The sequence below is a fragment of the Wolffia australiana genome, chromosome 12, assembly GCF_029677425.1.
Source record: "Wolffia australiana isolate 7733 chromosome 12, ASM2967742v1".
Lineage (NCBI taxonomy): Eukaryota > Viridiplantae > Streptophyta > Magnoliopsida > Alismatales > Araceae > Wolffia > Wolffia australiana.
Window position 1 is genome coordinate 13,504,422 of NC_135846.1, and position 26,590 is coordinate 13,531,011.

The 26,590-nt window shown below is 35.9% G+C and overlaps 2 protein-coding genes across 3 annotated transcripts; one reads left to right on the plus strand and one right to left on the minus strand.

The window, feature by feature from the left end:
- Positions 1 to 7,445: 7,445 nt before the first annotated feature.
- LOC144710526 (nucleolar/coiled-body phosphoprotein) lies at positions 7,446 to 10,922 on the minus strand. The gene is made up of 5 exons (XM_078584335.1): positions 10,702 to 10,922; positions 9,922 to 10,208; positions 9,740 to 9,829; positions 9,058 to 9,335; positions 7,446 to 7,828 (listed from the first exon to the last, which is right to left on the minus strand). Exons 1-5 carry the CDS (start codon positions 10,883 to 10,885, stop codon positions 7,564 to 7,566), a joined length of 1,104 nt encoding a protein of 367 aa, XP_078440461.1. The 5' UTR covers positions 10,886 to 10,922; the 3' UTR covers positions 7,446 to 7,563.
- Positions 10,923 to 13,814: 2,892 nt separating this feature from the next.
- Positions 13,815 to 17,473, plus strand: BS14A (BET1P/SFT1P-like protein 14A). 2 transcript variants are annotated; one of them, XM_078584204.1, is made up of 6 exons: positions 13,815 to 13,941; positions 15,599 to 15,673; positions 15,766 to 15,916; positions 15,989 to 16,045; positions 17,011 to 17,070; positions 17,169 to 17,473. In XM_078584204.1, the coding sequence occupies exons 2-6, from the start codon at positions 15,657 to 15,659 to the stop codon at positions 17,256 to 17,258; spliced, it is 375 nt and encodes a 124-aa protein (XP_078440330.1). In that variant the 5' UTR covers positions 13,815 to 13,941; positions 15,599 to 15,656; the 3' UTR covers positions 17,259 to 17,473. The 2 variants fall into 2 exon arrangements, with proteins under 2 accessions (XP_078440330.1, XP_078440331.1); XM_078584205.1 differs by lacking the exon at positions 13,815 to 13,941 and adding an exon at positions 13,960 to 14,078.
- The last annotated feature ends 9,117 nt before the right edge of the window (positions 17,474 to 26,590 follow it).

Below are 26,590 nucleotides of genomic sequence, written 5' to 3' on the forward strand. Positions count from 1 at the left end.
TTACATTAAACAGGTTGAACAACCTGGATTCTAAAATATACCTTGTCCTTATGGCCATAAACTTTCTAGGGCATGTCCATAATGAGGGGAAATGAGGGTTGAAAGGAGTATTTATAAATAGGAACAATTACTTTCTTTTCATGCCATTTTTGCCTCTTTTTCTCCATGGGTTGAAAGCTACCCCTTGTAATCTTCAACTTCTTTCTTTGGAAGGCTTTTGAGAACCCAATGAGAAGGTTAGGTAGTGGCCCATCTTCCTCAGATTTCTCTTTTGAAGGTCCACAACTGCACTTGATCCATTCAAGCCCATCTTGATAATCACTAAGCTCCAAAAATTCTCCAATTTCCTAAGTTTCTCCACATTTGGAAATATAAAATACTCATCAGCAGTCAAACTTCTTGAATTCAAAGAATTCAAGGAAGTTAGTGAAAAATAACCATAATGTGTAAAAATTAGAATTTCTAGGTAATGCATAAATATTTGGTTAATTCAAATAAAAACATGGAAAACATCTAAAATGTATGGAAATATGCATGCATTTATCATGTTATCAGTTATCTAAAGATTCTCCTTCCCCAATTAGTAATTAGGCTAACACATTTAAGTTTAAAAATATTAGCCTATAATCCACTTATCTTTGCATTAGATGAAGGTCAATACATATATTAGGAGGGATATCCACATCAGATATTTAAAAAAAATCTAGATATCGGGAAAACTGATATCCAATATGAGCATCTGAAATCAAGATATCGGGAAAACTTAGTGAAGTCAGATATCAAAAAAAATCTAGCTCAAGAAACATCTCACGACCTTAACAACTTACATAAGTTATTTTTATGGATAATTTAAAATTATACCACAATTTACTTGAGTATCCTTTAATATTTAGTCTATTTCATGTCTCGGTACTTCGAGATGTAGGATACAATGATATATTGTATGGAACCCTTGGGATGAAACTTTTATTGCATCCTACGTCTGCAGGCCGGTGATGGGTCCAACAATTTTTCCTCTGGAAGGAAACATCAGCACATCCTTGTATAAAGTTGGCTAATGACATCAACTCTTCCATTGTGCATCCAATATTCTTCAGGTTCTTTGAGTACTTTCAACAGCCATTTCTATCATGAAGTAAAAAATAATTGTATATATTGGTTGGGTTCTTCAATCTATTTCTTCAATATGATGAGAATAATGTGAATATTATTCATGATCTGAATCTAAAAATAATATCTGTAATTGTTCAGTTGTTCATAAGGAGTGCAAGTTGTCAAAGAAAGACATGAATCGGCCCTGTCATTGATCTATAAATGGCCTTCATGTGTACGATTGAGAATTGCAATCCAGATAGTCCCCATACTGCGGTATCTATAAATGGCCTTCATGTGTACGATTCAGTTGTTCATAAGGTATGTTATAAAAGGGGGGGGCTAGTGCTCCTTCTGAGCCCCAGATGCATTTGATGCAACTTGCCTTGTACATTATCAACTGTCACAGACTTTGTTCATCATCTTCGGCCAGTATTATCTCATACCAAACTCTATGTGCGAAAGGATGTCTCCCAAACTGTTATGATGTGTTGTTTTCTTTGTTGTTATGCTTTGTGCTCTGTAAAGGATTTCTTATGTTATAATACAAGCTCTATAAACCATAGTTTCATCTTTTGCTACTGGTATAAGTTGTACAGTTTCCTTATAAATAAAGTAACCTTCCAACTAATTCTTGTTTGAGTTAAGCATGCATATGCCCTATGATTGGAATTAAGACTCTTGAATTGTATGAGATAAAAAAACCAAAAAACCACTGGTCATATTCTCGTAATTAATTTTAAAAGTTTGATAAATTTAATCAAAATATGAAAATGTTGTCTACTGATGAAAAATATTGCCCTGGAAAATACTCAAATGCAGTAAATAATAATGAGTTCACAACATAGATGACAGTGTCATTAACAAACTTAATGCAAGATAGAACTACTTTTCTTCAAGGCTGATAGGGTTCCATATGAAAATATGATTAGATTTCCATCATGCGACCAAATCTTTTGACAAAGCCTCCACATTTAGATGGAGGACGAGATAAAAGTTTCATCCCAGGGGTATCCTTTGTGAATTATTCTTCATCCGAGGAGAATATTTTTGTATAAGCAAATGGATCAAGCTGAATTCAAATCAGAAATATTTAACTTCATATTAATATGTTCTATCGTACTGATGTATAACCAGTTAACCATAATCCCCTCAATCTCTATTCAGCAAAACAATAAAAGAAGACTTAAGGTATATTGGATTGGCTAGTGCTTATTTTCCATACTTTTTCTGACATCATAATATTTGAAATTTTAGTGCTTATAGGACAACGTTTCAGGTGCGACAAGGTAATCTATCTCCATTTCTCCTACTCCATAATTTATTAAATTGTAAGGTCAGAGAAACTTGCATCTCTCTAGATAGAGTAACCTTCATTTCTGAAATTACATGCAAACATTTAGTAATTGGGAACTCAATATCAATTATGCCCTCGACTATGTATACTCTCATAAGCCTATAAAACAAATATTTAATGATAATAGATATTATTTTCTACACAAAAAATATTACAACAATGGCTTATTTCCAGAATTCATTGAATCACCCATTTCTGTTCCTGATATTTTCCTCTCTCAATTTCCATCAGCTCTTACATTTTTCAACATTGTGAATACTTTCCTCTATGAATTTCCACGCATCTGATCTCAAACTTCTCTTCAAAGTATTTTCTTTCTCCTTCCCATATATCCCTCTTATCACTTGCCTATTCTATCCTTTCATTTTATTCAATATTTCTGATATCCTCACTCTCCATCATTATCTCATCTTCCTTCATTCTGCAGTGGCGTGCGTTCTATAACTTCCACAAGTCTTCTACTGTTGTCCCTTCATTTCTACTAGCATATTTGATGTACGTAATAAAGGATAATCAAATGTAAAAAAATGGGAACCATGTATGATAGTTAAGATGGTTAAATAGATGAACATAAATATACGCATTTAAATATAGAGAGGTAAAGATAAATGGATTTTTTCTGCATCAATAGGAATAGTTTATAAATAAATTTAGATGTATATGTGTACGTAGCAAGATCGTAAGTTTGAAGATACTGATGTAAATTTTGTTAGATGGATAAATGAAAGATAGAGAGAAGTTGGTTGATGTTAACCAATGTATCTATGTTTTTTTCTAGAAGGATAGGATGAAATAAACTTAATAGTCATCCTGAATTAACAGTGACAAGTAATCAGAGGATGAGTACTAAAAAAGATGAATAACTAGACAACTAATCAGAACATAAACATGTTCAATCTTTTTGGTTTCTTGGTTGAATGGCAAAAATATTATTTTGCCTCCATCAATTGTCACATAAAACTGAAAACAATGAAAAATGAGGTTAGAGATGATTGCTGGCTGTTGGGAATCAAGGGAATCTTTGACAGCGACATGGGGACGAGGGGAGGTGTAAAGTTCCAAATCATTGGCTTGAAACTTTAGAACTGAAGCATAATATCTTTCAGCATTTCAAATAATATCAGATTATGTTGGATTGGACTATCCCAAGAAAAATCTAGTGGCTAAAATTGTAGATTTTTTTTATCACACTTGAAGAGGAAGAAACAGCTCCATATTATGAGTTCTTTTATCATCTTAAGCACAGTGGAGGAAAGCATCTAGCACTTGTGATTACCTTATGGAAATCTATGGATCCCTATCATGTGAATAAGGAGTAGATTAATCTCAGTATCTTCAAAGTGATACAAATATATTTCAATAGCTAGCCAATCATACATTTCATAGTTCATTCTAATAATATAGTCCACAAATACATGATCCGATTTAGTGAATTATGATGAGATCATTTTCCCTGTTCAAATTATACTTGAGAAGGGCATTAAAGTACCCAAATAGAATATCATTATCTATTCCCACTCATATGATGAGTATGGTCAACTGAATTATCATTACTATAACACTCTAAGGTTAGATGGTGGGTGTTATTTAGCAAATATGAGTTTCATGAATTGATTTATATCAATCCCTAAATTGTATTATAGTAAAATATCCATCATGTTGATTCATGTCACAGTTTTTTAGGTGGTCCTTAGATCTGAGACACCAAAAATGTCATAAGGGCGGATGGTTTTACTTTGACTAAAACAAACAAGTTCTTATTCATGGAATTGTAAACAACCTTAGTTTTAATGCATCAATAAGTTCATAAAGACAATTGAGTGTTCAAGATGGGATTTTTCACCTTTAGAATAAGAGGAGACAGCTCAAGAAAGACAATGGAATAAAATCCTTGGCAAAGGTAATGGAATATAGAGGACAGTCCTCGCCTACATCTCTGTGGTACTTGTTGCTCCTAGTTCTTCTTATCGCCTAAAACTAATAGGTCATGGGGTGCCAAGCTACACCTCATGCTCTAGAAGATATAAAAGAGCGTGTACTGACTCACTCATGCAAGTTATCCATCATCTGTTACTATGTACATATAGTCCCTCATCTGTTTGATGCTCTTAGGATGACTTCCGCTATGGTCAACTTTCAAACGCTAATCATTCATTCGTGTTTGAAAATCATCAGAGGAATATTCTCTTTATTTTACTATCATGATAGTCCTCGTGAATTTTGTTCAGGGATTCCCCTATTTATACTAAGTGAGTATTTTTCTTAAAGCATTTGTGTCTGGCTTTCTACGCCAATATGTCCGTCTAGTTAACAACTCCAATGGCTAAATAACCTCGATTGGCCTTAAAAATTAATTAACTGTGTCATTGTTTACATTAATTAACGATGGATCAATTTGACCCATAGGAGCAACAACTACAGTGGAGATGGACACGAGAAGAAGCCTCGTGATAAGTCTGGCATGAAGTGTTACATCTGCCAAAATTTAGGCATTTTGCATTAGAATGCCAAAATGAGAAGAAGGAAGAGCAGCTGAACATGGTCAAGATGGAGGAAAGGGAGCCAATAATGTTGATCCTAGCTTTCATTGAAGAACATGATGAGTTCAACCCAAAGGAGGAGGTAATGGAGCATCACAAGATGATTTCTGGTTTCTTGGCACAAGAGCTAGCAGCCAGATGACCGATTGTGAGTTGCTTCCATTGAGGTAACTACGCAAACTTAGATTGGAAGGATTCATATTCTGCCAAGGGTGAAGGACTCTGTCATCCTTGATTTAGGAAAAAAAAGAGGAGCCCTCCAAGTTCATAGCATTGATGAAAGATGAAGATAACATGAGCAGCTGCACTTTGACTAGTACTCTCACTTATTATGATGTAGACTAATAGAGACAAAGACTAAGGAGAAAAGGATTCTATAGGTCAACGTGGAGATAGAGGATGAGCTTGCCCCAAATGAAAAGCATGAACAACAGAAGAATTTCTTCTTGTTAAAAGAAGAAATTATTCCGTTGTTCATGATGTTTATTTAGAATAGATATTCCACACGGCCTGCCCTCATCATCAGTTCTATTTGACAAGTGCCAAAGAGTGTGCTGACTTATTACATTTCTATCACCCTATGTGTGATGTTCTTCAGCTACTATGCCACCACCCAAGAAAGGGACTATGTGTCCACCAGGCAGGGGTCTATATTTTCCTGTGAAGATTACATGCACAGGTTTCAGGGTCACACCATGCTATACAATAGTAAGTCTTGCATCTTTCACATGGCCACGGAAGAAACCTTCAGGGGAGAGCATCAGTGTATGATTGTAGAGTTGGATGATGTGGACACCGCAAGGCTGCATGCATATTCCCATATATTTTTGAGAAATTGGATTGTGTTTATTCGCAGAGAAGAAACCTCAACGAATAAAGCATAAGAAAGCCAATGAGAAACAGCCCAAAGGGATATTATCTTTTTTATTGTAATGGAATGATGAAGAAAAATCTTAGGGGTTGGGAGCACTACTTTGGTTAAAAAAGAAAGAACGAAGAGCAGCGGCAAAGTCAAATATCATTTGCAACCATTAGTTTGTGAATTGTTGCAGGATGACATCAAGATTAAGGGGTTTTTTTTGTTTAATCTTGACCCTTAGATGTTAAATGACAGATATCTTTTTGGAAAGTCAAGGTGAAGAGATGCAACTCCTCTAGTAATTCTAGAAGTTCCCAATTGTCTTTAAAATTTATGTGAAATGTTTCATTATAAAGTTTCTTTGAAAAATTGTATCACTGCACTATAAATGTGCGTGTGGTTCACTTGATGAATAACAAGTGCAGTTCTCCCATTTCTCCAGTTTCCTTCACTGTGGTGTGTCTTATATCCTTGTGTGAAAATAAGGATGAGAGCCTTGTGTTTTCTATCAGGGACACCAATGTACTTCTCTCTCGTTATGTAAACTATAATAATAATGATATTTATAATTTCAATGTTGTAAAATATTATAACAAGGTCTCGGTGTGAGCCAAAACAGGGCCGGAACATTCAGTCACCCCCAAAAGGCTGACTGCAGGTCTGGTTTGGTTCGGTCAAACCGGACTTCAGTCAGACCGAAACTGTCCTTATTTAAGGGTGTGATTTTGCCTCATCGCTAAATTCTTGGTAGGTCAGCTACATATTTTGGACTCCTTCAATTCAACATCCTCAACAATTTTTTTTTTCCAAATACCTCAGCCCTATCTTGCAAAGCCTATTTTTTATAAAAAAATGAGGCCGCTGGTCAAGATTCTTGAAGATCGTTAACTGGGGCTTCCATATTTTTTGAATATTCCCTCATTTTTTGGAAGGTTTAGAGGTAGGCATTATACAGACGCCAAAGTTGTGGTTTGTTGGTCATATCAAATATTAGATGATGTTGGTTTGAAAGTGATAATCTCACAAATCCTTTTTCCTGACACAACTAAGCAAATACCCAAGTGCTTCATATCCCATGATCCAAAAGCACACTAAACATAATCCAAAAGTCACTTTTATGCATGAAAAAATCATGGATGGAATTCTTCAAACATTAAGGTTAGTCAAATAAGTCATATTACATTTTCATAAATGCACTTGTGTCTGCATAATTTTATATCATTTTGCCAACAATGCTCTCTCTAACTTACAGAATGCTGAGCTCAGTATTATGGACTGGAAATGATTAAAAATGACATATTTCCTTTTTCGTTGGCAGTTATTCTCATTTTCTGAAAAGACTCACATTAGTGGGTACAAATTGCTCAACGGTATTCAGCAAGTTAGAGATTTCTTTCCTTTCATTCCCACAAATCAAGTTATTTTTTTCCTATTATAAACATTTTAAATGTACTATACTTCTTGAGCACAGTAGTCAGGAAAGATAATAGTAATGTGGACTAAGAATTGTAGTTATTTTCTGAAAAGACTCACATTAGTGGGTACGAATTGCTCAACGGTATTCAGCAAGTTAGAGATTTCTTTCCTTTCATTCCCACAAATCAAATTATTTTTTTCGTATTATAAACATCTAAAACGCATTATACTTCTTGAGCACAGTAGTCAGGAAAGATAATAGTAATGTGGACTAAGAATAGTAATCAGGAAAGTCAGGACTAACCAAGCCACTGCTCAGCACGGTGATCGCCGCTGCCGCCGATCGCACGACGAATGCTGATCTTCACATGGGAATACTTCTCCTGAAGAGATTCAAATGCCGTCACGTCCAACTTCCCTGAAACTGATTTCCCCTGTTTCCTCCTGATTTGTTGGTCCCTGATCGATGCCCATAGCTTCTTCACTGCCTCTCTCTGTGGCGAAACAAACCTCTGTATGTTGTCAAAGGCATGTTTCGCCAATATGTCGATAACCGTCTGGGCCCTGAATAATTGGGAAGATTAAGAGAATTAAGAACAGAAAATTAAGAGAGGAAAGCAAGTGGGGATTAGTGTTCATAAGTGGATGGGTTGATGATTACCCATCCTATCCCACATACTCGTGAAATAACGGGCGAGAAAAACACCTGATCGTGGCACTAGTGGCATGACAGTTGACGAAGACATGATGGATGACAGAGGGGCTAGAGGCATGAGATGATATCTTGATGATGGCAGTGATGAATTTTTAAGAAAAAGGAAAAGCTCTGTCTCTTGCTCTTTCTCTCTCTCTCCCCTCCCCCTCTGTCCTTTTTAAAGACAGAGCTTTTTAAAGGGGGGGAGAGAAGAAGAGTGAGAGACTACGATAGAGAGAGGGCAAGAGCAAGAGAGAGAGAGAGAGCAGCAGCAACTTTGGGGACGTTTGGTGGCACCATCCAGCTGATGACGATAGGACTAGGGGGCTTCATGATGGTGACTGATACGTTACGCTTCTTCTCTACATAATATCAAAGGAAGAAATGCAGGAACGTGTGAGTTGACTCACACGTTGACTAAGCATGTGGGAGACTTGGTATAAATAAAGGGCATCGGCAACCAGCAGGTCATCGGATTGAGAAGTCAATTGCCATCGGTGGCAGAGGCTGGGGAGCAGGATCGGGCCTGCCATCCAGAGCGAGGAAACACGAGGAGCCTATATTTCCTATTTCTATTGATCTCTTTTCCCTATCTTTCCCTCTGACATTGAGTGAGAGTGTTCTCCAACGTTTTTCCTATCGATCGATATACGTTTCTTACCATTTGGAGTTCTAATATCATCCATATCTCATATCGAGATTGTGGATCGATATCAGTGACATACTGTGACAGAATTTTCTAAATTGTAAGTACGCCTAACAGGACAAACTGTCAATTGCCATTGGTCAGATCATGGATCGTCAACCATCCACCATCCTTCCACCACGTCATGACTGGACATGTCAATCCTTACACCTTACAGGACATAACAAACGCTCAGGGAGAAGATGGTTTCATCTGCCAAAGATGTAGATTTCGTCATGCGTGAGGGACATCATCCACAACATTTGTTTTTGATAGAGTGACAATGATGAGTTCATCATTGCCCTTTGTATGCAAGCTGTTGACATGACGATGATGTCTTGTCCTCTTCATTTAAAGACTAAAAATAGAGAATGACGACTTGTCATCCTCCACAATGATGAAGATGAAGATTACCAAGGGATTCTGTATCGCCCGGCTGCAATCTCCAAGCACTGGATCAGAGATTCTCTCCGTGACTTGAGGAAGAGCTTCTGCGAGCGATCTCCTTCTTCTCTTATCTCAGAGGGTTTTTGTTTCTCGTTCTTTCCTGAATCCTTTGAAAGTAAAGCATCAAGGCCAAACGGGTCCGCACTTTCTTCTGTTGGAGGCAGCACTTCCTCGACATCGTCCTCCTCTGTGGCAATAGGGAGACTTGATATTGCATCCTTAATCTTCCCAGCTGCCTTCGAGAACTGCAAAAAAATCATTCAAATTAGTATTCACCAGCACAACAGACAAGGATGAAAGAATGATCATGCATTATCGTCATTCCTGACATTCATCCTTGCTAAGATGATGATGATGATGATGAAGGAATCACCATCATCTTCGTCTCTCATCCTCACCAGGATGATGACAATGACAATGACTTCACCTCATCATCACCTCTCGTCAAGCCCTACGGTAAACTTGCTCAGATGATGAGAGATGATGATTAAATCGTCGTCATCATCATGATTTTTCTGTGGCAGCATGACTATTATGACGATCAAGGGTTTTTCGATGAGGATAAAGATTTTTGCCATAATATGCGAACACTTAATCAAATCAAATCCAAAGTGAAAACTAGATGCAAAAGTCCGACAGAGCTTCATACCACAAAGCTATCGTCCGTGTAAAGATTGTTGGCGACGACTGCCCTTATGTTCCAAATGACCAACTGTTCCTTCTGGGGGGTGGAGAAAAACTAAGGCACGAAAGGAGAAGAGAGAATATCAGAGATTCATGTTTGAATCACTGAAGGAGAAACAAAAAAAAGAAATCAAGGCAAGTATTCACCTCAGAAACAGATTGAGCGGCAGTAAACAGCGCCTGATAGTCAGCTCGAACCGAAGGATCAATGCAAGCTGAGGGGGAAGCCATGGCTGCCTCAAGTATGGCGAAGAAATGATCACTAGTGCTGGCCTTGACACTCTCAGCCTGGATCAGCTGCAGGGCAAGCTTCGATGCCTTGCTAAACTTTGATGGATTCTTTATATGAGATGATATTTTGTTCATTGCTTCTATCACTTGCGCCTCAGAGGCTTCAGTCGTTGTTTTGAACCTAATCCGCTTCTGGGTTGCCACTGCATATATATATATGAGTTCCTTAACGTTTTAAAATGTGAAAGCTTCGTCTTCTCTTTGAGAATCAGAAATGAGGTCATTCCCAGAATATCCATTTTCCCGGGTTGGATTCCATATGTATTTCAATTTGGAATTCAAGGAAAATCAAGACTTTGAAATCAGAAATTAGGTCATTCCCAGAATATCCATTTCGTAAGGTCGAATTCCAAACGAATTTCGATTTGGAATTCAAGGAAAATCAGGAGTTTCAAATCGTTAACAGTCTTCAGAGTAGTTCTAAGTTATTTAAAATCAAGAGTTTCCGATCAATTCGTAAACATATACAAGTAAAGGATATGAACGTGATTAACAAAGCTTTCAATTCCTTCTAGAGCCAACGAAACCCTATCAGGGAACCGCCGCCCACAAAGAGCAGAGAAAAACAGAAATCACGAAAAAAATACGTTTAAAATCGCCATAATTGTAGAATAAACGCAAGGGATTACCACGCACCCTCGGCGGGCGATTGAGGAGGCTTTTCTCGCTTGAGCGAGCTCTTGAGAGCAGGAAAAGGAACCTTAACACCAGCTGAAGAACAAGAAGAAGAAGAAGAAGAATCAGTTCTAGAGATTATAGGCGTGTCAGGGATCACGGCCGATGGCGGCGGAAGCCCCACGAAGAGATCATCGTTCGCCATTGCCGAAGAACCGAGCTACTCCAACTCTAGAACTTCTCTTTGTTTTGTTTGATTAAATGGGCTTTACCTATTTATACCTTGTACTGTATGGGCTTTTCTGAATCCATAAAGGCCCAATATTTTCTTTATTTATTATTTACTTATTTATTATTTATTTATTTATTATTATTATTTATTATTTATTATTTATTTATTTATTATTTATTATTTATTTAATAATAGTTATTATTTAATTAAACTAACCAACGCTCAAGGACTGATGTGGTGAGGAATTGTAAGTTCACTTGCTAAGCCTGGTTTAGTAGACTGCTCGTAAAGTCGCAACTTTTGCTTGTCACTGTTAAGATTCTCCCGCAGTCTCGATGCCGATATCGGGATGGATGTTGAAGTGGATATCAAAAATGAGAAATCTGATATCCGCCTCAACTGATTTTTGGATTCTAGATGGCAATATCAGATATCAGTAGCTACGGTATCGATACTGGCCCTGATATCTTCATCTGCCTTCTTCGGGGGGTTTGGATACTATGTCGGATATCGGTCATGGATATCTTTTTTTAAAATATCAATTTAGACATTTCCATATGTTTTAGATAATTTATCGCGTAAGTTTAGTAGACCACTCGTAAAGTCGTAACTTTTGCTTGTCACTGTTAAGATTCTCTTCCAGTCTCGACTCCGATATTGGAATGGATGTTGAAGTGAATATCAAAATTGAGAAACCCGATATCCGCCTCAACTGATTTTTGGAGTCTGGATGTCAATATCAGATATCAGTAGATACGCTATTGATATTGGCCCTGATATCTTCATCTGCCTTCTTTGGGGGGTTTGGATATTTGTTTTTCAAAATATCAAACTTAGACATTTCTATATGTTTTAAATAATTTATCATGTAAGTATGATAAATAAAAAGTGATTTAATACAATTAGTAAATACAACAAATAAAATATCTAAGTTGTAATTAGAACATGTGATTAAATAAGTATTTTGGTGTAATGGGGAAAGCCTTATAGGGCATAATAACCAGTTACATGACTGTATATATATAATCAAATGATATTGTGCTAGATAATATTGCTCGTAAGAATACTATTAAACAGTTTGAGCCAGGCAGTAAGCCAATGAGGAGCAGACGACTAGCATGTGAGGCAATGAGTAGTGTATTGCAGGTAGGAGATGCAGCCAGCAACACACAGGGCGTGAGTGATGTTATTTTTCAATATTTTTTTAAGACTGCACCAAATAATATCTAGCTTCCTCTGCATGAAGACGAAGTTACTTTACAAAAAAACATTGGATATCATTATATAGAACTCCTATTTCCAAATCTCTACATACAATATCCAGTACCGTCATCGGTCATCCGTCATTGTCCACACTATTTTCGTATCAGTATTGATATCTAACATTGGCCAGATTACTTATATCCCTCTGATATACAATACCATTGTCGGATACCGTTTTCCTTTTCCTAGATATCTAATCTTAAATAGTCAGTCTAATGTCAGATATTGGGACGGATATGGATAATCCAATATTACTTGTGTTTCCTTTAATCATTGGGTGTCATGGGACTACTTAAGATTGAAAATGTGTTACGTCCACTCTATGCTCCATGCCGTTCGCCCTCACAGTTTCAAATTAGAACATACCTCAAAATAAAAGTATTATTTGACTTGAAATTTGAAGTTCTGTCATCCAAGTGACATTAGTTTCTTATCATATTTTATTTCATAGAAATTGGGATTAATATTCAAAAATGGGCCTAATGGAACAGAGCTCAAAGTAAAAGTATTATTTGACTTGAAATATGAAGTGGAGTCATTTAAGTGACATTAGTTTCTTATCATTTGATGGGCCTATCGTATTTCGTAGAAATTGGAATTAATATTTAGAAATGGGCTAATGGAACCGACCTCAAAGTAAAAGTATTATTTGACTTGAAATATGAAGTTCTGTCATTTAAGTGACATTAGTTTCTTATCATTTGACGGGCATATTGTATTTCGTAGAAATTGGAATTAATATTTAGAAATGGGCTAATGGAACAGACCTCAAAGTAAAGTATTATTTGACTTGAAATATGAAGTGGAGTCATTCAAGTGACATTAGTTTCTTATCATTTGACGGGCATATCTTATTTCGTAGAAATTGGAATTAATATTCAGAAATGGGCTTAATGGAACAGACCTCAAAGTAAAGTATTATTTGACTTGAAATATGAAGTGGAGTCATTTAAGTGACATTAGTTTCTTATCATTTGACGGGCATATCGTATTTCGTAGAAATTGGAATTAATATTCAGAAATGGGCTTAATGGAACAGACCTCAAAGTAAAGTATTATTTGACTTGAAATATGAAGTGGAGTCATTCAAGTGACATTAGTTTCTTATCATTTGACGGGCATATCTTATTTCGTAGAAATTGGAATTAATATTCAGAAATGGGCTTAATGGAACAGACCTCAAAGTAAAGTATTATTTGACTTGAAATATGAAGTGGAGTCATTTAAATGACATTAGTTTCTTATCATTTGACGGGCATATCGTATTTCGTAGAAATTGGAATTAATATTCAGAAATGGGCTAATGGAACCGACCTCAAAGTAAAAGTATTATTTGACTTGAAATATGAAGTTCTGTCATTTAAGTGACATTAGTTTCTTATCATTTGACGGGCATATCGTATTTTGTAGAAATTGGAATTAATATTCAGAAATGGGCTTAATGGAACAGACCTCAAAGTAAAAGTACTATTTGACTTGAAATATGAAGTTCTGTCATTTAAATAACATTAGTTTCTTATCATTTGAGGAGCATATTGTATTTCATAGAAATTGGGAGTGATATCCAGAAATGGGTTTAATGGGCTTTTATATTAATATTATGGGCCTTCTGAATCTGAGAAGCCCAACTCACAAATTTGTTTATTTAATAACCACCAAAACTCAAGACGCGTTCTTCAGTTCTGCCAGCCTTTGCCAGCTTCGATCGGGCTTCGGTAACCTCCAGCGGCCGACAACGAATCGTTTTGAAGAATTTTGAATTGGAGGTGCCAGATTTGTTCTCATATTCTCTTTTTTGATGGTATTCGAACAATTTTATGCTGAAATGTCTGTCTAGATCGAAAGAGGGGCTCGAATAAGGTTGTAGGCGTTTGAAAGGTTACGCCTTAGATCGTCGTTTTGGGTAGATCTTTCATCAGATCTTCAATTTGAGAGTGTTAAATTTGCTTCTTTGTTGCCTGCTGAGGTGTGGAAGAATCTCCTCTTGATAATGATTCCCTTGCAGCAAAAACCTGAAGAGATCTGAATTTTAGAGTTCTAATGTTGATGTCGGAAAACCTTTTATTGCGAGACATTATTATTATTTAGTTGGTGCGAAGCTGCAGGTCGTGGCGAATTTCCGAGGATCTGATCTCATTTGTGATAGACTATGATTCTTCGTTGCTATTAGCTAATATAGCTAGGGCGCTACTTCTCCTCTTTAAGCAGGATGATGAAAAGAGGAAGCTCTTAATTGTTACATTTGCTCCCAAAATCCCTGGTCCAAGATGATTGACGTGATCTGAAAGTTGAAAACTTTAATTCCTCTGATCTCTTTTTCTCTATCATACTTTGTGGTTTCAATGATTTCTAGGAAACGACAAACAACGCCATTCCACTTTTAGATATAAAACTTTTCGACAGTATAAGTTTTTTAAAGATACATTTTGACAGTATTAGATGACCTTAACTTTAGAATTATGTAATAATGTTATGTTCCCAATTTCAAGATTTAACCGAGGATTCAAGCTGTAAATGCCAAGATTTTGAACTATTTTGTTGATGGTCGCATAGTTCAGTGCAGACATTCGCTCTAACTGAGCAAATTTCTGACTACCCCTAACTCCTTGGGCCCCAAGCCCTGCCACGGGACTACAGTCGCCTTTACACGAGAGCGAAAAATTCTGCACAGATGACCAAAGAATTCACTACATTCAATGCCAAAAAAATATTTTTGAGCAGGTTTTGAACTTGCAACCTGGTCATACTGTCTGAAAATGTTGACCAATCACCCACATGATACGAACCTTGTGCTAGGTTTGTATCGGAAGGAGAAGAGGACAAGGCGAGGTAGGGAAATTCCCAGGGTGGAGAGGTGAAACGGGAAGGGTAGGAGAGTGGGCCGAGCAGGGGAGGTAGGGATCGGCCGGGGGACGAGCCGCCTGAAGACGCGGTGAAGCAGAGACGATCACGAGGATGGGGATCGTGGATGGAGACGGAGCACGGATCCAAGAAGAGACGAGAGGGGAGAGAGGACCAACATTTACTTGAGAGAATAACTTTCAGTCTGCCCTCCCCAGAAGGAGGGCTGTGCTATTTAAAGGAATGGAAAAGGAAAACATGGCGAGAATGCCCTCGACGTGGCCCGGGAAACCTATCAGTTTTGAACTTGCAACCTGGTCATACTGGCTGAAAATGTTGACCAATCACCCACATGAATCATTTGTTTATTATAAGATTTTTTATATAAATAACCAGTCAAAATTGTGCTTTCGCACTGGTCCTGGCCTGGGATGGTAGGCAGAGCAAATGCTCAGCGAGCTGTGCGGTGGCCAGTTTGAAAACCGCCCTACGCCCATATTGAAACCGTGCCTATCTTTTTTCTTAGCTTTTTACCATCTGTCCTCTATCATAACTCAATCCTTGCATAATTACTTTTGGCAGGATTATCAGTAAAACTCAAAACCCATCAAAAACTGTTGGAAATACAACCCCAAAAGGGATGATAAATTCCAGGAGGTTCGATCTGATCTACCATGATGACATAATCAAACAGTGTTTCTTTACCTGACAACTATTCTTGGATCTCTCTCTCTCTCTCCTCCTCTCAGAGATGTTAGAGGCAACAGGGCTGCTCTCTTCGATGGCATCGAAGAGGGAGGAATCAGGGCTTCTTCATCATATGCATCTCGTGAGCTTGAAGATGACGAAAATGAGAAGGCCCTGGATAGCTTGCATGACAGAGTTAATATACTTAAAAGGGTAAGTCTCGTCTCTCCAAATCCGTCCACCATTTGAGATTGACGGGTTTCTTCTCTCTTCTCTCTCTTTCAGTTGACCGGGGACATACATGAGGAGGCTGAGAGCCATAACCGCCTCCTTGACCGAATGGTAATTGATCTCTATCTCTATCGGCTATCACTTTTTATTATGTTTCCATCTCCATCTCTACCTCATTCTCAATCCCGATCTCTCGTTCTCAATATCTATCTCCATCTAACATCTCCATCCCCATTGCTATATCTATCTCCATTTCTATCTCTACCTTAATATCCATCTTTATCTCTATCTGTTAGAGTCCTGATGAGATAACTGATTCTTGAAATCGTAGGGTTATAAATACCCCCTTGTAAGGTCATTAGAGGGACTTTTGGATAAAAGATCAACTTGTGGTTTCTTGGCACGAGCAGCTGTATCCGGCTGTCATGAGGGCAAGAATTCCCAATTCGGAGGTTCTTGAGAGTTTGTTCACCTAGCGTTCTCTCTTCTTCTCTTTTACCTCATCTATCTCACCTATTCTCCAATTCGGAGGTTCTACCCGTCGTCCCATTTCTTGATTTTGTTAGATCTCCATGGGGATCGTAACACTATCTCTATCTCTCTCTATTTCTATTTCTCTCATCCTCAATCCCAATTTCTATTTCAATCACTAACTCAATATCTATCCCTCGGTCTTCTGTACTTCCATATCTATCCCTATCTTTATCTCTAGTTCTATCACCTACCAACTCTTTGTCTCTATCTCTGTTGCCATCTTCATCTCTACCTCTATCTCTATCTCATGTTCTATCTCCAACTAAATCTTTGTTCTTCGTCTCCATCTGCATCACCCTCTCTCCTCTCTCTCTACATCCATCTATACATCTTTCTCTCTGTTCTTTATCCATCTCAATCTACATCTATATCTGCATCTCTACCTCAACTTCCATCCCAAACTCTCTTTATATCACTATCTTTGTATGTATCTCTGTATATTTCCATCTCCATCTATTCATCTCAAGTGCTGTTTCTCTTTCTCTATAAATCTCTCTCTCTGTATAAATGGTGCATCTGATTCTTCACTTGGATGGGTTCAGGGAAATGCAATGGATGCATCTAGGGGAGCATTATCTGGAACCGTAGATCGATTCAAGACGGTAATGATCTCATGATGTCATGATGTCATGATGTCATGATGTCAAGCATGCGGCCCAGGCCACTTATCTGATCTCTCTCTCTCTACATACCTTTTCAGGTCTTTGAGTCCAAATCTAACCGCAGGATGGCCACCCTCGTCGCATCCTTTCTGGCACTCTTTCTCCTCATATACTTCTTGACCAGGTGATCATGATGATGATGATCATTGTCATCGTCATGTTAAACAAGAGTGGTTGACCTCGTCGTTCTCATGTGATCACCTTGCGACATGAATCGAGAATGGATCAATGTAGGCACTGTATCTCTCTCTCGTCTATCTATATATATTCCCCCCCATCCATCTTCGTGGACGAGTCGTCAGTTCCTATGTTGAGAAGTTATAATTGCAGGCTTTTAATTGCAGGAACTCCTGCAATAGAATTTAGAAGAAAATAAATGATAAAGATTAGAATGCTGATGATTTTAATGGTGATGGAAGAAGATTTATTGTGTCTGTGATGCCTGCCACGTTGCTGCAGCTTATCGAGGGTGGACATAGAACAGGACGTAGCATCTGAGCATGTGGAAGAACATACATGGGGATAAGTCATGGTCAGCAGGCAACACCACCACCTTTTTAAAGAAGAAAAATAGTTGCCCTTGTGTTAGCATGGATGGAGAGAGATAGAGCTAGATGGAAATAGAAATAGATAGGGAGATAGATATATAACCTAGATAGATAGTTACATAATAGAGAGAAAGAAAGAGAGATTCAGATAGATAAATTGGGAAATAGATATACAGATATAATAGAGTGATAGGTGGATATATATATATATATGTTTGTATGTATGTGTATTCATCCATGTGACTGGAAAAATCTATCTTTGTTATTTTATGGTGCAGATTGCGATGCACATCTTCGAAAACATTCTGAGGGATTGATCTGAGAGATACTTTATTTCTAATCCATTTTGAGGTTTCCTACAAATTTTGGTCACCACTTGCAACTAAACAGTACATTCTCATAATATATATATATATATAAAGATATTTATAAAGATAACTAAATAGATGTATATAATGATAGATAGATGAATTGATTTGTAGGATCCCTCCCCTTCATGCCATATCATCAAAGTCAACATCATGACATATACATAGAATCATGGCAAAGGCCCATGAGAAGAGAAACCTGGCATAGTGAACCGATGACTGAGGCGATTAGCTTAATCAGCTCAACCACTTTGACCATGATTCAGTTGATGAGAAATGCAGAAGTAGCTACAGCTTCATCCCATAATTTTCTTGGCATAATTTCTTGCTAAAGAAAGTTCAAACCTGTTTCAACAAAATGCTTATGTTTCTTATCCATGGTACCATTATGTTCTAGGGTGTTGATAAAACACCCTATGAATAATTTCATTTTGTTGACGAATGAATTGAGGGACCATTTAGACTGAAAATACTCTATTCGAGATGAGAATCGATTCTCTATTTTTCTTTTGAAATTCCTCAAAGATATGCAAACTATCGCTTATTCATCTTTATTAGATAAAGCCAAGTAAATCCCTAGAATTATCAACACAAATTACATAGTATAGAAAACCAAAGTGTGATTGAACATGTGCGTTTCCCAAAAAATCAAGCGAATAATTTCAAGTGGTTTTTATGAAAAATGATTTTCAGGAAGAAACATCAATTTATAAGATTTAGATGTTCATCATTAAAAAAACATATAGTGGTTTCTAGTTATTTTTAGTTATTTTTGGAACTTGAAGTACATCATAAAACTTTCAAACATGTGCCCTTACCCAGCTGAAGCTTGATCTCATGCGTCATATTCAAATTAGATGTAATGTGATGTGTGCTCAATTGTCTTGATACCATGCTTCATTTGTTGTTGAGTTCATATAATTTATCATATAAACTTCAGGCTGGGATTATGAAGCTGTTGCTCTTTAACATGAATTATGCTTTATGGGCCTCCAAACTTGACCAACTCTCTAAAACCTTTCATTACACTTCCATACTCGATGTCCGAATTGTGAACAGATATGGAATTTGCACTTAAATATAGCATTTCTAGCTCTATGGTTCTGATAATATCCCTATGGTCGCAGATGTCTGCCTAAAAAGGGATTCTCTGTTTGTGAACTTGAAATCTGCATGGTATTGGCTAAAGGAAGAACATATTCTTCCATTTAAGCCTTACTGATATGCCAGGTAAGTGTCATGAGACTTCAAATTTACAACTGTATCTTCAAAATTCAAGTGATTTATGTTTTCTTTTATACTGAAAACAGACTAAGCATATTCAATTCCAGAGCCTCTTAGGAATGCATAAATCAACTGTGGTTCTAAAATATGAAATATATTAATCAGTGGACATATCACATTTGTTCATGTATGAAACTATCAATGGAGCTCCAAAATTCTCAATGAATCTCTGTTGAAACACACATTTTCAGACTTCTCCCATGCTTCTTGAGACGATCTTTCCTCACTGATCCAGGTTCTGATCAATTTGGACATGGTTGAGCGCAGAAACACAAGCCTTTCCTGATCTAATCTCAACCAAATATTGAAACTTGGATTTTCAACAATACTCTCATTCTTATTCAGAGATAAACCTTTGATATATTCAATCAAATCGTGCATGTTTGGCAAAGGTAAAATTGAGCTCTTCCAATATTGATTGCTTTCATTTTAACATGAAATGAAATCACTGATCATGTAGGAAGAAATGTTGGGAGCTTTTCCGCGGTTTTCATGACTCCAAGATGTGCAGAATTTCAAATAGTTTGCCTTTCAATGGAGGAATCTCCTGACATTGTTTGATTGTGACTTTGGTACCATGAAAAGAAATTGAGAATATAATAAGAAGAGGAAAAATAAGGAAGATAAAATAAGAATATAAATAAAAGGAAAACCAAGAAATGGCATTTAGAAGACCAATATATTCCCAAATATGAACACAAATATGGAGATACATAGTAGTAAGTTTTAATGGGCTGTTGTCATTTATGGAACCGATCTTACATCTATAGTTCTAGTAATTTTTTAGTCTCTTATTAATATTAAATCCTAGCCCTCTATCCTCACCCTATCGATGTTTAATCCTAGTCATCTATCTATGATATTATACTGAATCCTTGCTGCAAATATCATAATGAGTATTGGGTATATGTGCAAGATTTACTACTCCAAAATTAAATTAATCCAAATTTGTTGAGGATGATACTGACATGGCTTCTCCTTTGAATACCATTCCATATTTTAAACTTTATGTAGAGATATTTTACATTGCTTTATATAGAGCTGATAGTTGACACTACCAATTCATAAATATTTTCATCTGGGCGAGAGAGAGAACAAGGGAGAGCGAGTGAAAGGTAGAAAGAGAGAGAACAAGAGAACACGAATGCTGGAGAAGAAGAGAGAGATGATGATGGGATAATTCTGAGAGACCAAGAATTATGATGGGCTTGTGTGCAAAATAGTGATACGGTTGCAGTTGGATTGGATATATTGACTGGGAAGACAATGATTGGTTGATCTTCAAGTGCACTGAAGGGCTGAGTCAGTGTTTCATCATGCCTGTGTCATTTTACCATGATTTTTTTGGGAAAAAAAGATTGAGAGAAATGAAAATTCTTGTTGGTTTTGTTCGGACTCAAATTCAACCCTTAGTTGTTTTTGTAATCATTGTGATATAATGAGACTACAGATGGGTGTAATCACATGCATGCAACAAGTAGATGATTAGAAAAATGATCTGGAAATATTAGCATTTTATTTACAAAATGAACTTAGATAATGAATTGAAGAAAATAAAATAATTTGACGTTTGCAAAATGAACATTTGGAATTGTAATTACAGTTCTAGAAGAATGAAAGATACATCATGATAAATGTCTAACAAATGGATATTTCTGGTGGAACTAATACATATTTATCTGCGTGCCTCCATCTACAATAGGAGACCCACGTTCAAATAAAATCTCTATAATATAGATTGATCTGATGAAATCCTGGGTCAATAACTGAAATTGTAAATACATCTCAAAGTCATAATAAACTTTTAAAAGTATAATAAGATTTTCAAATGGGCCTCCACGAAATTTACAATCTTATTTATCATTTTTAACTTAATTGATAAATCACAGTGGGGGATTAATCCTCATCGTTATATTCTAGTGCATTTTGGATTGACCACAATTATTAGTTATGGCTCCCATCATTCCCTTCAAGCTAGTGACTAAATGTTTATGCTGTTTTGGATTTTCTGAAATAAAACATAATACTAAATAATTTTGATCTTAGCAGCCTATAAAATGAAGGAAACTCAACATTGGAGAGGGCAAAAAGCCTCAAATCTCATGGAACCCTGCGTGACCTTCTAAACTTTTTACATAAGTTGCGATAGATGATTCATATTGCATGGACCAAAGTCATTAACAGTCTATTTTGAACTTTGGGAAAAAAATTCAAATACAAATATTTTAAAAATATCCAAATTGGGCACTCTATTTCAATGTGTTGCCACTCTATCTTTGCCACTATAGTTGAACAAGTTAACTATGAGCTTAGTCAACAGAAAAGGCTCAAAAAACAAAGCTTGTCCCTAAATTGAACCTAACTGTTTCTCTGGTGTTTAAAATTCAAAAATTTTGAGTTACAATCTTCTCCTTAATCAATTTGAAGTTCACTTTTCACTTCCAATTTTTATTTTTCCTCAAATATTTATACATGGTAAGAGATAAGTTCCCACTAAGCTTATCATAATTATATCTAGAAAACACTTATAAATATTTTTATCACATTTTATGCATTAATTTTGAATAATTTGTCTGCTTAAATTTTTTCATTATAATTAAATTTTAGTGAAAATATTCATACAGCTATACGTGTCCAGCCTCTAGACGTATCCACGTGGTCCATAGCATGTTGAATATCCTCCCTCACTATGAAGAGCTCTGTTCACGCTTTGTCCTCATTGTTAGGCTGTCCAAATGGTATCGAGAAAGGAGATGAGCTAAGGGGAGAAGAGAGAAGAAGGAGAATAGCCATGAATAGTTATGGCCTGGGTAAATTTCATTGATGGTCATGCCCTATTTATACCAAGTTGGTATTTTTCATTAAACCCTCATATAAGTATATCTTTTGACATCCATAATACCATTTACATGTGAACATCTAGTCCATGTATTAGTCTAATTAATTACAACTCTAGCAGCCCAATAATCCTTCTTGGCCTTCCAAATTAATTAACTATATCATCATATAGATTATTTATTGTTAGATCTATTTAACGTAATCATTAGTTGAGTCTCTAACCCAAGGGGTGCCAAACTACACCTTGTGCTCTAGAATATACGAAGGAGTGCCATGATATGAGGGGTTCCCTGGATTTTATTTACTCACTTTTCTGTTCTCATCAATTGAGGGGCTGTAATTTTATCCTTACAAGTGTACTTTTATCCTTAAAATCCTAGTCCTATGGCTTGCTTTGTTCTAATAACCCTGTTCTTTATGCCCTATGATATGGGGGGTCCATGGGCTCTTTGGATAAACTTATCTCACTTAGGTTACTGAATCTATGAAAGACAATTAGTGGGTGTTCTTTGGAGAAATAGTTCACTTAATTGATTTGTATGAATTCCATGAATGGTATTATACCTAAACGTCAATCAGGTTAATTCTTGCCAGGGCAGCCTAAGTGATCCATTTACCTGAGACACCAAGGACATCTCGTGGATGGATGACTACATTTTGACTACAATTTATGAGCCTTTAATCATGGGATTCAAACACGTTAATAGCTCAGATCAAGTAAGAAACTCACTGAGATGATTGAGTGGTCAAGATGGGATCATCTGCCCTTGGTATAAGAGGATATTGACTCAAGGAAGATGACGCAGAGAATTCCGTGCCAGGGTAGTGATGATACTGGAGAAGGCAGTCTCTAATGATCCCTGTAATGCATCAGTAGTAATCTAATTATGGATCAGGATTTGACAATCAACCATAACCTAAGTTGTTCAAGAGTTTTGCACAGATGATGGATTATACATATCCAGTAATCGATGATGGTAAAAGTACCATGAGAGAGTCCGAACACTACTCAGTTATCTTCTAGAGCAAGAGGTGTAGATTGGCACCCCACAGGCTAGAAACTTAACTTATCGTTTGGGTTAAATTGATCCTTAGTTAACTAATCTATATGTTGATATAGTTAATTAATAATTTCAGCCAATAATTTTTATTAGGCCACTAAAGTTATTAAATAAAATGATACATAGGCCTAGAGGGTCACACAAATGAGATCATAGGGGCATTGTTGAATATATTTCATATAATGGGTTTTTGAGAATAACTTAAGTGAAATATAAATAGGGAAGGGGCACCCATTTGAAGCACCCAGGCCTGCCAGAATTGGGACCCTTCCCATTCTCCACTCAACAAAGGACAGTGTCTTCATGGTAAGATCTTCAAGATTTTCAACGAGAGTTGAAGAAGAAGTGGATTTTCAAGGAGATCCAAGAGCAACGTGAACAGCTTCAGAGGCCGGCATGTGAACAACTTCAGAATGATCTTAGAGTGAGCAAGTCAGAGGTGGAACAAGTTCCCCATAAGGTACGTGTGAGGTATTGTTTCAAAGATCAATTTAAAATCAATAATCCCTTATGCATTCACAGAAAAACTTGTTTTCCATGATTGAACCAAGGCACAAAACCCAACACCTAATTCATTATGATGTCTCATTTGATTACTCATCTCTCTCAAAATCGATTTCTCGATGATTTTTTATTTACTTATTGGTCAAAACACAATGTACAAAAATAAGGTTCAACTTTATTTTTATTTCTCCCTCAAATATTATCAAATTTACCATTAAATACCCCTAATATATACTCTTTCATGTTGCACAAACTTTCATGAGGGGAACTGGTACTTCAAATTATCTTATAGTGGAAATTTTATTGATTTAGAATTTAAAAATAAATATTTAATAATATTTAGAGTAATTTTACATACTTTGATGTTTGGAATGCACAATGTCAAAGAGAATGATGAAAACACATTTCTCTTGAATGATTTTGCTTATTTTGGACAATATGATTTAAGTATTTGGGTTTTTAATCTTTCACATAATTAAATGTATATATTTTACTTTTAGGTTTCCAATAAAATCAATCAACATGAGTGGATATTAATAAAAAATAGAAAATGAAAGAAATAGAACATAGAAATACATTGATGGAGTGACAATTGGGTTAAGCTAATGCCTGAAATACAAACCCAGAAAATAATAGAATACATATTTAAATATAACTCTAAAAAGAGAGGATATGGGAGGGGTAATAACATGAGATAATTAATTAATGGTAAATAAGATCCTACAAAATGGGTAAATAAGATCCTACAAAATGGGTAGTTTAGCATTTTTTATCAAGTTGATTCACATAATTTTATCTATTAAAAAACTACTAAATTGATATAATTTTCTAGAATTTATATCGTACTGACATAAGTGAATTTTGTTATCTTGGATTGAAATATAGGCTATGAGATTATATTTTTGGATGAAAATGATTGTGAAAATTTTGAACTAGGAAACTAGAGAGTTGATAACACTGTATGTTTTTCTATTAAACAGGATATGAATCATGTTTTAACCTTTAAGGTCATAATATTTCTAAATGAATAATGTTGCTATATATTAAGTTAATTTAAAAATAAATGAAAGTAATTTAATTTTAAAGGAGTATAAATAGTTATATTTGGAATAGACATAGGACTCAAAATTGAGTGGATTGAAAATAAATTCAAGCTTGAAATCCAGACCATTGATATTATCATTTTATTGAGTTGACTGAATTTTTATGTTAAGACTTTTTATATGTTTATAAATTAACACATGTATTCTTGAATTGATATTTGGAGAAATTTAATTCATTAAATTAAGCCTACTTTCAACGTGTTTGAAACATATTTATTGAAGCAAAGGAAATAACTACATGAGCTGATGTAAATGATGTACAAAACTTATGTCTTTCATAACCATGCTCTCATAATCTGTCATCCGTTTAACACTCCTAGGATGACTTAGGGTATGGTAAACTTTAAAACCTTAAGTATTCATCTTAGTTAGTATTGATGCATTAATAAATTATCAGATAACCCTTCTTTGATATTTCTCTGGTTTCAAAGAAGACTTTATTGTATAATTTTTCTTGTGTTGGCTCATATACTGATGGTGAACAGTCCCATCTTGTTCATTCAATCATATTCATAAACTTCTTGCTATATTTGAGCTAAGATTGTTTAGCATTCTATGATTAGGAACTCAAAGGTCATAGTCATAGTAAAGTCATCCATCCACAAGTATAAGGACCACTTATACAACTGTGACATGAATCATCCTAATTATATTTTTGTATAATATCATTCAAGGATTCATACATATCAATTTAATGAAAATCTCTATATCAAATAGCACCCACTATATGTATATCCTTAGTGTCTACATAATAATGGGTAGGGGAATGACCTTACTCATTGTATGAGGGCACAAGATAGTGTTATTCGACATGGATATTTTCGTGTCCTTCTCGAGTATCATTCGAATAAAATCATTTGGACTACATGCGTAAGAGCTGGTGATCTCGATATCATGATATTATCATAATTTGCTAACTCAGATCAGGTATTCATCACAAGTATCACACTTACATTATGATGAATATATTATATTAATGAATACTAAACAAGAGGAATTGAGAGAAAACAAGTATAGGGGAACTGCACCACCAAAGAAAACAAAATGTATAAAATTTATGTGGTAGGTGGCCGTCATAAGAGTGTCAACATATGTGTATCAGTGAAGAGCCTTCATTTCAAGGAGAAGAGTACAAGTCACGTTAAGAAGAGGCTGTTTGTTGCCTTTGAAAACACTTTGTTTTAAGAGGTGTGTGGACAAGTGGTTTGGTGAATAATGCCACGATCAATGCAAAAGGTATGAAGAGCTTCCTGAACAAAGTCAAGATAATTATCACTGCAAATAATTTGGCAGTGGTGGAATACTGGGTGGTAATTATTATGAGAAAATGGTGGACAATAGTATGGACTTGGGATTCATCCTAGAGGAAATAAACTCAAATAACCTGGATATAGCCATCCACAAGTAATATGTAATAATGGTACAAGAGGGAAGTGGTGGATGAGGTGGACCCCAAATTTGTAAATATATGGGGTAGGAAGTTTTGGTGGGAGAGAACACACTGATTTGATGATATGGAGAGCAATAATTTTTGTCTAAATAACATGACTCACATTCAAACTCAGAGATAGAAATCCAAGGCAAATTTTTTTATGTTTGGATAGACAGTATAAACTGTCATACAGAAATGTGAAATACCTGAAATCCAAACTCTGTAATTCTCTTCAGACTCTCATCGTTGTCTCCTAAAACTGTATGTCAAAAAGGCTAATAGTTTTTCTGTTACTTATTCAAATACGATATATAGGATTCAG

Coding starts and splice junctions, on each gene's coding strand:
- LOC144710526 (XM_078584335.1), bottom strand. CDS start 10,885: ATGGCGAACGATGATCTCTTCGTGGGGCTTCCGCCGCCATCGGCCGTG. Junction 9,830..9,921: donor CCGCTCAATCTGTTTCTGAG/GTGAATACTTGC, acceptor TTCGTGCCTTAG/TTTTTCTCCACCCCCCAGAA. Junction 7,829..9,057: donor GGGCGATACAGAATCCCTTG/GTAATCTTCATC, acceptor CCAATTATTCAG/GGCCCAGACGGTTATCGACA.
- BS14A (XM_078584204.1), top strand. Junction 16,046..17,010: donor ACCGCCTCCTTGACCGAATG/GTAATTGATCTC, acceptor GGATGGGTTCAG/GGAAATGCAATGGATGCATC. Junction 17,071..17,168: donor CCGTAGATCGATTCAAGACG/GTAATGATCTCA, acceptor ATACCTTTTCAG/GTCTTTGAGTCCAAATCTAA.